We start from the raw sequence: 16,084 nt of genomic DNA on the forward strand, positions 1-16,084 counted from the left end.
GGATGATTATACCAAAGGTATCTTTAACTTCCTCATCTATTTCTTTGAAACCATGGGAGGAAATCACCTGGCCCAGGGCATGTGCCATTCTTGTTATTGTTAACTTGGTGAAATTTGAGATCTATTCAACATATTATTTCTTTAATTATTCATGTCCTGCAAATTTCTTTTCATAATCCTTTTCTGTGTACTTTGCCATTTGTTTTATTACCTTATACTTTTTTTGTTTCATTCTTTATAGCAGAAGACAAAAATTTGTTAAATAATCATACAAAGTAGAATTATAGAATTATGCATGACAAAAATGGGCCTTTATGACCAACCTTGTTCATGCTAATCCCATTTGACTGAATTAAGCTCATATCCCTCTCTACCCTTCCTATCTAGGTTCCTACCCAAATGCTTTCTAAACGTTGTAACTGTAAGAGCCTCTACCACCTCTTTTGGCAGTTCAGTCCAGATAGGCTTCCCCTTCTGATTTCCTTTAAATTTCTTTCATCTCACCTTATACCCTAGACTCCCCTGTTCTTAGAAAAATGCAATCTACCCTATCCTTGCCCCACATATTTTATAAACCCTGTAGATTACCACTCAGCTTCCAGTACCTCCTGATAACTACAGCCCTCTATTCCATGCAACATTCTGGTAAATCGCTTCTGCACTTTCTCTATTGTTGCTACATCCTTCCCAATGATCAGAATTGTACATGATATTCCAAACGCGGGCTAACCAATGCTTTGCTCAACTGCAACATGGCATTCCAAGTTTTATACTCAATGACTCATTCCATGCCAAATGTCTTCTTCAATACCAAATCCAGCTTTTACTGAGCTATGAATTTGCACCCCAAAGTCCTTGTGTGTATCATCGCTCCCGCCATTTATTTTATTTGTTCTACTAGAATTTAACTTCCCAAAGTGCATTACCTCAATCTTATCTGGATTAAGTTCCATCTGTCACTCTTCCACCACCTTTCCAGCTGATCTATATTCTGCTGTATCCTTCAACAACCCTTCTCACTATCTACAACTCCACCAATTTCCCTATTGCCTGCAAACTTACCAGTTGGACCTCCTGCATTCTCATTCAAGTCATTTATATATACTAAATACAACAAAGTCCCCACCATCAATCCCCACAGCACACCACTTGTTACAGATATCCAGTCAGCAAAACACCCATCCACCATTGCCTTTTGCCTCCTATCGCCAAGCTAATTCTGAAGCAAGTTTGCAAAGCTGTACTCTAACCTTCTGGACAAGCCTACCATACCCTTGTTGAAAGCCTTGAAGAGGTCAATATAAGCCACATCTATCTTTTTTCCTTCATCAAGTATCATAAGTTAGTCGGTTCCCGATTGGTCAGGGTGGCAACAGTTATGCGGAGAAGGCAGGAGAATGGGGTTGACAAGGCTGATAGATCAGCCATGGTGGAATAGTGAAGCAGACTCAATGGGCCGAATGGCCTAGTTCTGCATCTATGTCTTATGGTCAACCAAAAATCTAGTATTTTAAATAATTAGTAACAGTAGAAGTCTAAATACTGGTACCTTATAAGGGGTGACTTTAAACGTATGTATGCATTGGCTTTGTATTTCAGATTCCCCCATATTTTTGAATGGTGTCAATTGATTTAAGAGAGGAAACTTAAATATGTCAATCATGAAATTATTTTCATGAGAAAACAGACAAATATAAAATATATAGAAGAAATATTGCAATATAATATTAGAGGAAAAGAAACTAGATCTTTAAAATCTAATCATAACATAATTGTGAAGTCAGTGCAGAGTGATGAAAAAGAAACTATGCTTGACAAATTGATTGAAGATTTTTGAAGTTGTAACCAGCAAAATAGGTAAGGGGGAAACAATGGATGTAGCACAGTTGGATTTTCAAAATGCATTTGTTTTGGCTTTGTACTGGAAATTGTTATAGAAGATTAAAACTCATGGGACTGAGAATAATAGCATGGATTAAGGATTAATTAACATTCTGAAAAGTAAATTATTTTGGCATTGGCAGGTGCTAAGTAATGAGGTAGAAAATGGATCAATGTCTGGGCATCTGCTGTTTACAGTCTAAATCAATGATATTTGCATTGATAAGGAGAATTGATTGTAATGCATCCAGAAGTAGGTAGGAAAGAAAGCTCTGAGCCTGGAAAGGAATAGGGGAAAGTTAAATGAATGTGCAAGAATGTGACAGGGATAATGCAGTGTGGAGAAATATTACCTACATTAATGGAAAAATAAGAGAAGCAACGTATTTTTGAGTAGTATAAAATCTTACGTCCGGATATCCTTTTACATCAGTCACTTGAAGTTATTTTGGATGCAGCAACCACTTGGAAAGAGTTTCTTGGCACTTCACTGAAGCTTAAAAATACAGAAATTGCTTCAAATATACCAAATTTTAATAAAATTGCACTTGGAATACAATGTACAATGCTGGTATCTTTGCCTAAGGAAGGCTACATTTCCTTTAGAAGTCGTCCACTGAAGGTTCACTGGAAGTTTGGTCCAGGATAGATTTTTATCCTATAAGGAAGAATAGGACAGATTTGTGTTCTCTACAGATTAAAAGAACAGAAGGTGACAGCAGCATACAGAAGTCTCAAGGGATTTGGCAAAATAGTGGTTGAGGAGTCTGAAGCAGATTTTTCCAAACCTTTCTTTATGGCATAACTCTTCCACACTTGCCAGCTTTCCAGAAATCCTACTACTCTATATTTTATGTTTTAATATTTTAAACTATCATCTGTCTGACTCCAAAGAGGACAATCTTCCTTTCTCCTCACTACAAATCTTAACCACCTACACCTCTATTTCTCAATCCACCATTACACAATTCCTGATATCTACTCTCTGGAAATATTGAGTGTACCCTGAGAGTATATCTGGTACAATTTGGGATTTTTTGATCGAGAAGGTGTAAATATCTCATGTCAGACTAAGACATGAGATACTTAGGAAGGAGAAGAAAATATTCTCCGTTTCAAGGGCTGCATTGATGTTTGGTTGTTGGGTATGTTTCAAACCCCTCCTGAATTATTGTTTGAATACTTAGCGCATCAGGGGATGTGGGGAAAGTGAGGGAAGGAGGAAGTTGGAAGGCAAAGTTGAAATGCAAGATTGGGAGTGATTTTTATTGAATGACAAAGTATTCTCAAATGGCTGAATGAGCCACTTCTGGTTCCATTTATAGTGTTGTTATTGATCAAATAGATGACAGCTGTATTACAAAGAGTGTCAGCAGGGTACTGGAGCCATACAGTACCCCTGCATGCATCACCATATAGTATAATATCTAATCAGCCAAGCTTTGTGAGTATAGATTTTTTTTGCTGTCTTGGTCCTCGATCTAAATTAACTTTATAGCCATGCAGAAATGGTAATGAGACTCTGTTACAATGGTTGGTCACCTAAATTGATGTTCATTAAATGGAATGTTTTACTGTGTTTGAATAACGAATTATGGATATCCAAGAGCGAATGGAAAGCTGAAATCCCATCAAAGCTCTATTTATGTTTTCACGAACCAGGAGGTTGAAGCTTGAATGAGTTTCAGCAGTCATTTTGAACCCCAGTATTTTTCCATCGTCATTTTGTTGTGTTAGCTGACAACAGGTGGAAAGAGGCTGCTGAATTTTCCATCCATTGGGGGCATAGTGATTTCACACTTGAGAAAAAGGTTGCCCTGAGTTTATCAGGGGACAATCAAGAATTAGTGACTAAAGTTGAATGCATTGGACATAATGAATGAATTGAAAGAGTGACTGCGTGTCTTTCCAATTTTAATATCTGTCAACAATTTGCAATTGAAAAATCCCTTTATGAACACTGCATAACTTGAATTCATTGAAGACTCCTTTAGATCTTTCTCCTAGACCTTTGTCGGTCTCATTTGACAGTATTGAAATGAAGAGCAAATGAATATTATACGAGGAGGACATTTTAAACTAGTACACCTGAGTTTATTTAGTCCTTGGGATAAACACGGTGAAAAATCCAGCTCGCATCCACTGCATCTCCAACATGGCAGGGCCAGATATTAACCTGGAAATTAGGCTGAATTCCAACCTTGTGCTAAGGTGATGATTGTAAGATCGGTTTGATAGGTAGAATTGCAGCTGAAATCTCCCAAAAAAGGGAGGTGGAATATTAACAGAGGAGTGTACATGCCCCAAGGTGGCCAGGCTGACTTGAGTACTAGGAAAGTAAAATTAAAATGCTTGTGACATTTCACCATTCCCTGCTCCACACCAGGTGGTGGAAGGGAGCATGTGTTTTACCAAAATAAATCCTACATTGCCCAGTTCTCTTCATTACCATATTATCCATTTCAGAATTAGCATGGAAGTTCAAGCAATTTTCCCTTCATCCTGATCCCCCATGATCAGGAGAAAAAATGATTGCTTTAATGGAAAAATGGGTTTGGAACATCCCAGCATTTAGCTCAGATGAAAAATAAGCACATATCATCTGCCTCTGGATGTTTCATTGGTGTGCACTGAAGGCCTTGTTGATACTAAATGCACTTGATTTTCTGTGGCATGATTGCTTAAAAGATGCAGCAATTATTGTAGTGTTCTAATATAGTCATTTGAAGAAAACAGGGTAGATTTTTTAAATGGTAGCCTATCTTTCAGTGGATAGTGGAAGCTACCTGTGGTACTTTTGAAAGTGCTGCCTGCTTCTATTGTAAAGAACAAAGCCTAAGCTTTGATCACTTTTACTCCTTGCTTTAACCTGACTTTAAAATGTTTCTTTTGTTCCAGTATTTGATTTGCAAAAGGAAGCTGGAGAGTAAGAAGGAGGCTCTGTTGATTCTCTCCAAGGAACTTGATACATGTCAACAAGAACGGGACCAGTACAAGCTAATGGCTAACCAGTTACGGGAACGCCATCAATCACTAAAGAAAAAGTACAGGGAATTAATGGTAAGTTTCTACATAAATCTACAAAACCCTGCTCACCGGAGGAATTTTGGGAGGACGTAGGACCCCTGTGTCGATTTTATAAGCTGCTTTTTGAAGTGTTTTCCCATTTTTTGCAAACTGAAAAATGCAACTTAGCAGAGAGTATAAAGAGGTGCAAAAATTTAAACATTTTCTCATAAATCAAATAAACCTGTTTAGTACTTGAAATCATATATAGCTTTTTATGCCTGTTATATATAATCTCTAACAGTATATGTGAAATTATTAAATCTTCTACAAACCCACATCATTAGCATCATCACAGATAAATCCTCCCATGTTTTCCTCTCCATGTTTGCTGAACATATAGAGAAGCTTAATGCCTGACAGCTGAAACACAAACATCATTATAATTTCTACCTATGATTGCCTCAGTTAAGAAGCACAGAATTAATAATTATTCACATTCTTCTTACTGTGCTCATTTTTAAAAAAGTGAATAAAGATGAATTGAGGAATATCCTTCAATCCTCTTTTGCAGTCAGTAGGTTCATTACGAACTCAGATCAGTTAATCTTCTGAGATCAGTTCTCTGCTTCCGTAGGTAAAATAAGCAGAACTGCAGTGGAATATTTAATCTTATGCCCTGCGCTATATCCTCGACTAATTGTTTTCCTTGATGCATTTTTAATATCCCAGCAGTCTTGAAATTATATTCTATGCAGTATTTTGTTAACTGATCTAACATGCAAGGTATTTTTCAACTCTGTGAGGAGAAGATAATTTGTAATCTTGTCTTACTGAAGGCTTAATGTTTCAGGGTATACATACACCAGCTTTAGCATCATTAGACTTGATTTGCGAATCTCTGGTGGAGTTTGTTATATAAACCAGTTTGCAGCCTAGAGGCTTTGGAGTGATTAACACAGAAGCAATTGCAAGTAAAGCCCATTGTAGCCTATGGTTTTGTACCACCCTGCAAATGACAGACTGCATCATAAATATGGCTTGCCACAATTTATATTTAAAATACAGTACAGAAATGTCCCATCCAAGGCTTTTGCCATATCAGGGTGTAAGAGGTCATTTACAACATCAGTAGACTGGAATCAACTAGGGAGATGTTATAGATCAGAACTTCAAATGTGCAATAAATTGGGAGGAACTTGTGGACTATTTGCTTCTTGAACTATAAAGACATTCTGTCTTTATCTTCTGTTTCTTCAATCAAAACGTCAAATGCATCACACAATCTGCTCAAGAAACTCAGCGGATTGAACAGCATTTGTGGAGGGAGAGGATTTGTCAGTGTTTGAAGATGAAATCTCAGTCAGAACTCAGGGTTTTTACCCAAAATAGAGTCCCACTCAATCAGCCCCCCCACAGTAGATTGTTTCGTGCTCCAGATTCCAGCATCTGTAGTCTCTTGTATCTCCATCAAATGCATTCTGAAAAACAATTTTCATTCCAGCTTTGTCATTTTAAAAAAATTAATATTAGTGATAAGTCTTGATTTTTGCCCCAACAATTAAGTTTAGGCTAACTGGTTAAGTTGAAAGTTCATGACAGGTTCCTAATTTGAATAATTACAATTATTTAATACAGTTTTACCCATTTCCTTGTCCATACCTAGATATTCCAGTAGACCAATCTCCACTTATTTGACCAAATTAGAATTGCCAACTTTTTATTTGAGTTAATGAGAAAAAGTATGGCTTAATTTTCTATGCACAGGACACCTTTAGTATCCAACCTTGTCCATTTGATTTTTGAATAAATATGCTCCTAGGATCAAGAAACAAGATATTGATCAAAAAATTCAAGTATATTATTTTGGTTTTGGTGTCAAGTAATTAAAACTAGCTTTAGTCAAAGTGAAATGCAATAAAAATGGGTGGTTGTTTCCATTTGTTTCACATTACTCAGGAAATTCATCCAGGCGCTCTCCGAAGTTATTTACCTTCACATGATTAATGCCATTTCAGTATCAGCTTTTCCCACACCCTGATTGTCACTCCCTCATTCCCTGAACCTTAATCTTCCATGGTGATTTTATCATGGAAAGTCTACTCTTGTCTGGAGATTTCTTTTGTAACTGTTGGCCTTGACTTTAATTATGGTGTCAACTATAATTGTACTCAGTAATTACTGGAACCCATGTGTTCACTCAGTTTGAGTTTACTGATCCGATACTAAATTGCTAATACTCAGTACAATATAGGCCCTGCTTTTGTATTCTGTTATCCCTTCCTAAGAGGGAAATTACATTAACAAATTTGTTTGTCCCAGTTTTGGTTCCAGTTTGAAGGATGAAAAGCTTTTCTGATAGTCACAACATAGTTTCCTTTTGCTTCTCATACTTAAGAGAAGAGAACTCTCAGGCCAAAGAGAACTGTCACGGAACAAAGTATTTTTATGTGAAATTTACTTTATAAACACAATAATCAGACACTGGATTTGATATCATTTGTGTAGATGAGACTAGCAAACATTGAAACAGGTCTCAACCCAGGAGATAAGTTGTGCTTCAACACTCATCCCTACCTGAGCTGTCCTAGGAGTACGGTGCATCCACCTGTGTTCATGGTTACTGACCACCTCTGTCTCCCCATTGCTACTGATGCCCTCCTGCTCCCCAATTTTCTGTCCACCAAAACTCCCTCTTCATCCCCAACACCCCAGTCAAACCTCATCACCACAGAACCACAAATGGCGTGGAAGAAGCTAATTCTGTCCATTGTTGCTCTGCTGGGACTGTTTAAGAATAACCCAACTTCTACCCCTATCACAAAAGTCAAGCAAATATTTTTGTTTATTTCAGACCAGCTCTCTTTTAAACACTACAGGTGGATCTGGCAGTGCCTTCTAATCCCTGGCTACTTGCTATATTAAAAAAAAAGCTTTTCCCTCATAATACCTCTGGGGTTTTTTTGTTGTTGCCTTGACCCCTTCCAGCATTGGAAACAATTTCTCTATCTGCTCTATTTATACTGTTCAGATTTTAAATTCCTTTATCATCCCCTCCTTTCCAAGGAGGATGGTGCCAACTTTTCTGGTATATTTATTTAACCTGCATCCCTGAATTTATTTTGGTAAATCTGTTCTGTACTGTCTTGAAAGTGTGGCATCCAGTGGTTGAAGAAGTGTTTTTTTTAAATGGTTCATCAAAACTTCATTGCTCCGGTATTCATAAGAACATGAGAAATAGAAGCAGAAGTAGGATATTTGATCCATCGAACTTACACCGTTCAATAAGATATTGGTTGTTCTGTCCATAAGCTCAGCTCCACTTACCTGACTTTTTCTCACAACCCTAATTTTTTCTGCTATGTAAAAAATCTAATTGTTTTTAAATATACTTAATGAGGTAACCTTTACTGGATCCCTGGCAGAAAATTCCATAGACTCACTCCTCTCTAGGGAAAAGCAGTTTCTCCTCATTTCCGTACGAAATTTATTCCCATGAATTTTGAGGCTATGTCCCCCTAGATCTAGTCTCATTTATCAGTAAAAACAGCTTTTGTGCCTCTCTCTTATCCATCCCTTTCATAGTCTATATGCTTCTATGAGATCCCCTCACATTCTTTTGAATTTCAGTGAGCATAGCCCCAGGTGACTTAATCTCTCCTTGTAGGCTAACCCCATCATCTCTGGAATCAATCTGCTGTACCTTATCTGCACCAGCTCCAAAGCCACACATTTTATGCCTCTATTTGTAAAACTCTAGTTTTTGTATGTTATAAAATGTTAATTTTATACATAAGACCTGCCTTCTACCTTCTAAAGTAGATTTCCTTTCTAGTCTCTGCTCACTCTACTACGCTGATAGTTCATAGTTCAAGTTTAATTATCATTCAACCATACCCAAATACCCATGAATACAGCCAAACGAAACAGTGTTACTCCGGGGCCAAGGTGCAAAACACAGTAGCAATTGTCTCACATAGTAGCACAAGGCACATATAGCACATATAAGATATCAGTAAGATTCAGTCACACAAAAAATATAGTCCTAGACCCCAAGTCCATGAATGTTGCAGCAGTCTGCAGTTGAACACAATGTGGCTTGTCGTCTGCTGAGTGAACACTTGGGGGCAGCACCAACTCCAGCTTGGACGCTGTATCATGTTGCCGCCAGTGCTGTGGTGGGGCATACCGACTTCAACGCCTCTCTCCTGGAAGACTGTCATGAGGCAACACCACGGCTTGAGGTCTAGTCTGTCAATAAAGCAGTGAATCGGACTTGCAGCATTTCGTATCAACAAATTCCAAATAGGTCTTGTGAACACAAAAAAAGTGGAGAAGACTGCTGCTCGCTGTTAGATCGCAAACTGCCTTCACGCACCATCTCCTCCAACGCCTCTCTGACACAGGCGCCAGCACAGTCCCACCAAGCCCAGCTCCTTTCTTTCCTCTGCCAATGTGCAACTTGCTGATGGGGTACCTTTAAGTTCTTAATGTCCAGCAGGGCCTTGTGATCATAAAAAAGTATGTTTACAAAAGACAATAACACCTTTGGTTGGCTCCATTGAAGCCACTGGAACTGAGCACACCGCCATCTTACTGGAACTCTTCCAGCCCTTCCATTGTTTATTTTGAATTCTTTATGTTTGCTGCTGGCCTTCTCTCATAACCTGTCATTCCTCATTTTCACTTTTCCACCCACTATAACATCCCCATGAATTGCTCCTCAATACCCTTCACTTAGAACCATCCCAGCAATGTAAATACCACTCAATTGTTTCTTTACTCACAGCAAATAGATGGATTTTGGTCTTGATCATCCTTTTCATCCTCTCACTCCACCACTGTAGTATTCTCCTAAATTAATACTGCCCAGACCCTGCCCTGTCTCCCCACAAACTCCTCCTTCCTTTACCGATCTTTTCTAAACGTCAGGGATAATTTGAGCCATCGCCTACATATTTTAGCCAGGTCTTTATTGCTACCACAGTACCGTAATCCCAAGGGGTTAATTGTGTTTACAGCTCGCCATGCTTATTTAATGCACTCTTTGCAACTATATGCATGCACTGCAAATTAACATCAGGACTCTCTCATGCTTTGGTCCTATCTAATCATTTTCTGTTTCTTCATCTGGTGCTGTTTGATTTTCCAATTCCATTTGCACCCTTTCTCTGCTTGTTAGCTCCACCTTGCAGTGCTCATCCCTCATCAGTTTCAAACACATTCCCTAAACTTCAGCAAAATGTCCTAGTACCACTGACATGCAGTCTTTTCAGGTTTCGCCTTCCCCCGAAATGGCCCCAGTGCCCTGGAATGTGAATCACTCTCAACAGTTTGGCTCATCTGTTGTCCAGATATCTTTTTCCCTATTCTGGTCTCAACTCATTGCCTCCAAGGTGGCCGTCATCCACAATGCTAGGAAGGCATGGAGGCCAGGCTTTTGCTCACACTTCCTTATGATATGCCTATGCCACCCAGTGGCACTTTTGCACAATGATTAATCAAGCCTGGGGTTATTGCACATAACTCATGTAAGCCTTACAGACAAATATAACTCTCATTTTAAAAGCTGTTGCAGTTTCTGCTCTGTAACATACTGCATAGAAACATGTCATTGGGTCCACCACATCCTCGTTGACCAGTGAGCACCCGTCTGTATTAATACCATATTCTAGTACTTGACCTGTAGTCTTCTCGTGTGATTTAAGTGCTTGTCTGCCTACTTTTTAAATGCTTTCAGTGACTCTGCTTCCACCTCTCTCTCTCTGTAGCACTGAATTCCAGATAACTCAGCACTCTCTGCGTTAAACAGCCTGCCCTTAAATCCCCTGTTAATCTGTCACATCTTGTCCTATATCTACATCCCATAACTTTATCCAGTCTGATAAAGGGAAAAATTTATGCAATCTATCATATCGAGAAACATCATAATTTTATATACCTTGTAGCAGCCATTTGAGCAAACCAACGCTGCTGTCGGAGACAAAGCATGGGGAGTTATCCTGAATGGCACACCCTCTGATCCAATCCAATAATAATGTTCAAAAAGTCAAAGAAATGTATTTGATCCTTAATTATCAACTAGCAAAACATACAATCTTGAAGCAATGAAACTAAAGCCAGCAATATTAAACATACTTAAAGTTAAGTAACTTCAAGTGTAATTAAGCAATTAACAAAAGATATCACACCAGGCAGTCTGCAGCTCTGAAGCTGACTGAAACATCGCAAGGATAGGTAACTGTTCCCTTCAGTTTTATCACGTCCCACCCCCCCCCACGTAACTAACTACCGTAATAAACGCACGGCACAGAATGCATTGCAAATAGAAAACTTGGCACATGGCTTCTACATCCCTCGGTCATGCCCTATTTTAACTTCCTCTGCTCCAGGGAAAATGGACTGAGCCTCAGCACTCCCTCCTCAGAATTGAAACTTGAGCTAGCATTAGGAGTTCACAAATAGTACTTGTGGCATTGAACAGAATTGCTTTTCATCCTTATAGCTACACTTGCCCTTCCTCTCTTTATCTTTCCTTTTAATTGCATACCTTATCCTCCATTATATTTTGCTCCACCTCTCTTGGTTGTAGAGCAGTATACAGTCCAATTCTTGCCCATCCCTTTTACTTAGTAAAATTGGGTCTAATGAAGAGAAATGCACGTAAAATGCTGGAGGAACTCAGCAAATCAGGCAGTATGTATGAGGGGAAATATAGAGTCGATGTTTCATGCCACAGCCCTTCATCAGGCCTCAACCCAAGACATCAACTGTTTATTTCCCTCCATAGGTGCTGCCTGACTTGCTGAGTTCCTGCAGTACTTTGTGTGTGTATTGCTCACAATCTCCAGCATCCGCCAGATCTCTTGTGCCTTGGCCTTAATGTAAAGACAAGAAATATCTGGAAACACTCTGAAAATCAGGCAGCATCTGTGGAAAGGGGAAGTGCAAATACTTCAGATCAAAGACTCATTGTCTATTGATACTATCTGCCCTACTGAGTGTTTCCTGTTTCCAACTTCAGCAGTTTTTCAATTCTCAGGAGTAGGAATAATTTCAGAGGGTCGTTCTTTGAAGACATACCTATCCACAAACAGCCTCCAAAAAAAAGTTAGAAAGGGGAAACCACTCATATGTTTACTTGTCAGTATGATTTAGAATATAAGACATTTGGATTCAGCTTGCAGAGTAGATTAGAAATACTTTATCTAGTAAAACTAGAAGCCCTCAATTATGAGATGCTGATGCAGTGCATATAATGCACACAAATGAGTCGTATGAATTCTGGTCATGCTGCACACTGCATGCAAATATTAACTTCAGTGCTGATCATGCCATGGAAAGCTGCTTTATTCTCTTTTGAGACTGACTACACATCATACATTTTTAATATTGGACATAATCAGAATGTTGGTAATCCACGCTATTTATGCACTGACATTTAATATAATTGTGCTGCATTCGATATTAGATCAGGAAAATTGCTTCAATTGCCAGGTAAGCTAAATGATTTGTTTTTTTTCTGTCTTTAATAGTAAGATGATTAAAATTGGCTTTTTTTTTGACAAAGAAAAGTCACTGCATTGGTTTATTTTATAATAACATTTACTGTATTTCACTCTCGAGGGAGTAATTTCCACAAATGGCTTCCTTGTTCTTTTCTATTTCCCAATTCCTTCCGTGTACCTTCTATGATTTTACATGTGCTCATTCTATTTTGCAGTGGTCTTCTATGGCAATGGGGTCCTATCAGTAGTAAGAGGAGGTGGTGCTGGGATTGAGACAGTAACTTCTTAGCTTTAGGGCTGGGATTGATGTTCTTGGGATCTGTGGTAATATTGGAATGCCAGGAAGTTTGGAGAGATTTAGCTGAAATACTAGATTATCTGGAAATGTGCGAGACTTTTGGCCTAATATGGAATTGTGATTGTGGAGACTACATAAGCTCACGATGTGAGTTGTCCAAATGATACTGAAAATGGCCACAGAAAGGATGGAATGGAATGAGGAGCTTATAAAGACCTCTGATGCCCAGATGATCTCAGGTGTAGAAGGAGCCAGGGGCAGCCTGATAGGAAATGTGAGGAGAGCTTCAGAGAGAGAGAGGAGACAGGAGGCCAGGCCACATCAGAGGTGCTGAGTCGAGTAGCTGGGTGGCATATGATGGAAACATAGGGAAAATGAGGGGCAAGCAAAAACGAAGCTGATGCAATTGTTTGGGTTTAGGGTTGGCCTCCTTCAAGCTCTTTTGACCTATCACAACCTTAAGCTGAACTTTTGACCATGCATCCACATTGGCCATATACAGTATACGATTGTCATCTTCATCTGAATACTCCCAGCAGCACTATTGAGCAGCCATCCGTCTGGGGTCTGGTATATTTATGTTTTTAACCTCTGGTTTGATTATAGCCATTAGTGTCACTTGTGTCGCTTGGCACTAATAACTACAGTCAAGCCAGAGACTTAATCGCTTCAGCCCTCATGATACCTGTATCCGAGCAGGGTCTGAAGCCCAGTGTCTTCAGCTCATCCTCTACCACTTCTTCCTCAGCACTCGTTGTCTCTTGTGTGATTTGGGTTGGAGGTAATTGTCAGTGAATCTCCACCGGTGCCTGAATTGATAATGATGCCAAGAAGGAAGTGGTGATGGATAGTCCGTGGTATTATTTGTGGGAGGAGCTGGCACAGAAGGATAGGGTGGATTCTCAGGACTAGAAAGTATCACCATGTCAGACGGATGAAGGACCCCTCAGAGGCATTATAAAGATGGAGACATGTCATTCAAAGCTACTAGGAAGTAATGTAACAAACATTTTGTGGTTACAGTATCAAGAAACACAAAAGCAAGCCTTCAGCTTACCATGTCATTACCTGTCTGTACCAATTCTGATTACCATCTCTTGGTTCACAACCTATACCTTGGTAATTCCAGTACTCTCACAGTTGCTTCTCAAATGTTATGAGAGTACCTACATACGTCACCTTCTCAGACAATGCAGTCCAGTGTGCAACCACACTCTGGTTGAAACATTTCTTCAGAACCCCTCTAAACCTTTACTGCTCGCCTTAACTCAATGCCCGAATGCCATTAGGAAAAAGTTTTGTAGTATCCACACTATCTTTGCCTCACTATAATTGTGTGGACCTCTATCAGTTCCTCCTTCAGTCTTCTCTGCTTTAAAAACTAGTCCAGCCTATCCAGGCTCTCCTCATAACTGAAACATTCAATTCTGGGCAACATTCTGGTGGATCTCTAATATACCATCCCCAGTGCAATCAAATACTTCCTCTAGTGTGGCGACCAGAACTGCACATAATATACCAGAGGTGGCCTAATCAGTATGTTTTAAGGAAGAGATTTATCAGTGAATGCACAATATTCATGCATATCGAAAGGCTCCAAAAATAACTTTGAAGGTCACTCACTTTAACCAAAGCATAGCATTGAAATTATGAAAATAATTTTTATCAGTGATTTTTGATTGGATGAAACAGCTGAGTCTTCTGGATACACGTTCACACATCATGTGAAAGTGGCCTTGATGTAATTATAGATAATAAAAGTGAGCACTCATCAATTAGATTTTAATTTAGTGCATTTTCAGGGCACCCATATCCCATTCAGCTTATGTTTTAGATTCACAAGCAGATCTTCCTTTTTTTAAGCTCTTTGTCCTAGTTAGATTTACAAACGTTTGTAAATGCAAAATGAGGGAGTATTTAAAGTTCCTTTGAATCAAAATAGTGAAATGTACTAGGTTTTAATTACCATTGTGCCATCAGTGTCTCGTCACTTTCCACCAAGCATCTCTCAATGTATACGATGAAAAGGCACAATCAATACTATTTTATAGTCATTGTCTCATCATCTGAATTGTTACCTAAAGAACTGATTTAGATTTAAATGACCCTTCACTGTTTTTGGTAAGTAAATTGAAAGATAAACAATTCCACAAGCAATTATTGATGAAGTCATTTCTGTTTACTGAATCTGGCAGAACAATCAATAGGGGGGCTACATCTTCTGTGACTATGACTACCATTATTGGTTCTTGACTCTTCAGATCTACTACCAATATCCTTTTCAGCATTCTTTTCTCTACATTTAGTGACTCACATCTCTGCTGAGTCTTCGCCAATACCTTTCTTTATTCCCAGGTGATGACTGTCATCATCTCTGTTAGGAAAGTGAGGCTAGAAATGCCATTGATTGCAGAGATATCAAATAATACTGCCCTAGCATTCATTAACATCATTGATGAGCTACTGATAATATTTTTGTAATACTGCTATTGTTTGCTTCCCTGAGGTTATCAACCACCTTCTGACCTTGTCTAGATGTTCTGCTGTCTGTCCTCAGGGTTTTATCAACTTTGTGATGATGCTATCTGAAAAAGTGGAGTAAATAGAATACAGAATAAAAAGTGCACTCTCTAGTGTTATTAATAATACCAATATTTAATTAAACCTATGTCAATCTGGGGCTTCAACTTATTAAAAAACACATACAGTAATACTAGAAATTCAGTATAAAATGCGGAGGATGTTCAACAGTCAGACAGCACCTGTAGAGAGAGAAACCGTTAACATTTCAGATTGATGACCTTTCGTCAGAATCTATTTTAATAATTTTGATTTTGCTGAGTTAGATGTTATTGGATGGCGGGCTTATAAGGAACGAACTGGAGCGAAAATAGGTTGCATGGCCGTCAAACCTGCATCATTATTCAAAAAAGTTGTGAGTGATCTGATCGTGGTCTCAGCTCCACTTTCACCCCTGTTCTCCTGAATAGTTGATTCCTCTACCAACCAAAAACCTGTTTATTTCACTTTTGAATATTTTCAATGATTCAGCCTTCACAATTCCCTGGGATAATGAGATCTAAAGATTTATGACCCTTTGATGGAATGAATTTCTAATCAATCCATCTTATATGGGCAATACCCCAACCAAGGCAAGCATCCTTTCAGCTTCTACCATGTTAATTCCTCTGTGAATCTTATATGTTTCAATAAGGTTACCTCTTACTCCAATGCATATGACCCTATCTCAACAATTCCTCCTACACTAACCTCTTCATCCCATGAAACAACCCCATAAAATGTTTCTTGTCGGTAGTGCAAGGATAATCATCCTTAAATAACAGAAACCAAACTGAGCAAAGTACAAAATCTGTGATCTCACCCGTTTTGA

General features: G+C 38.8%; 1 protein-coding gene across 2 annotated transcripts in view; it reads left to right on the top strand.

Annotated features, from left to right (window-relative positions):
* Positions 1-16,084, top strand: part of LOC140195135 (coiled-coil domain-containing protein 149-like) — a 100,918-nt gene that overhangs the window by 16,835 nt on the left and 67,999 nt on the right. For both annotated transcript variants that reach the window (XM_072252950.1, XM_072252951.1), the window contains exon 2: positions 4,780-4,941. In XM_072252950.1, coding sequence (XP_072109051.1) covers positions 4,780-4,941 — 162 coding nt within the window. The remainder of the gene's footprint in view (positions 1-4,779; positions 4,942-16,084) is intronic.

Source organism: Mobula birostris, chromosome 3 (genome assembly GCF_030028105.1).
Source record: "Mobula birostris isolate sMobBir1 chromosome 3, sMobBir1.hap1, whole genome shotgun sequence".
In the NCBI taxonomy this organism is placed as follows: domain Eukaryota; kingdom Metazoa; phylum Chordata; class Chondrichthyes; order Myliobatiformes; family Myliobatidae; genus Mobula; species Mobula birostris.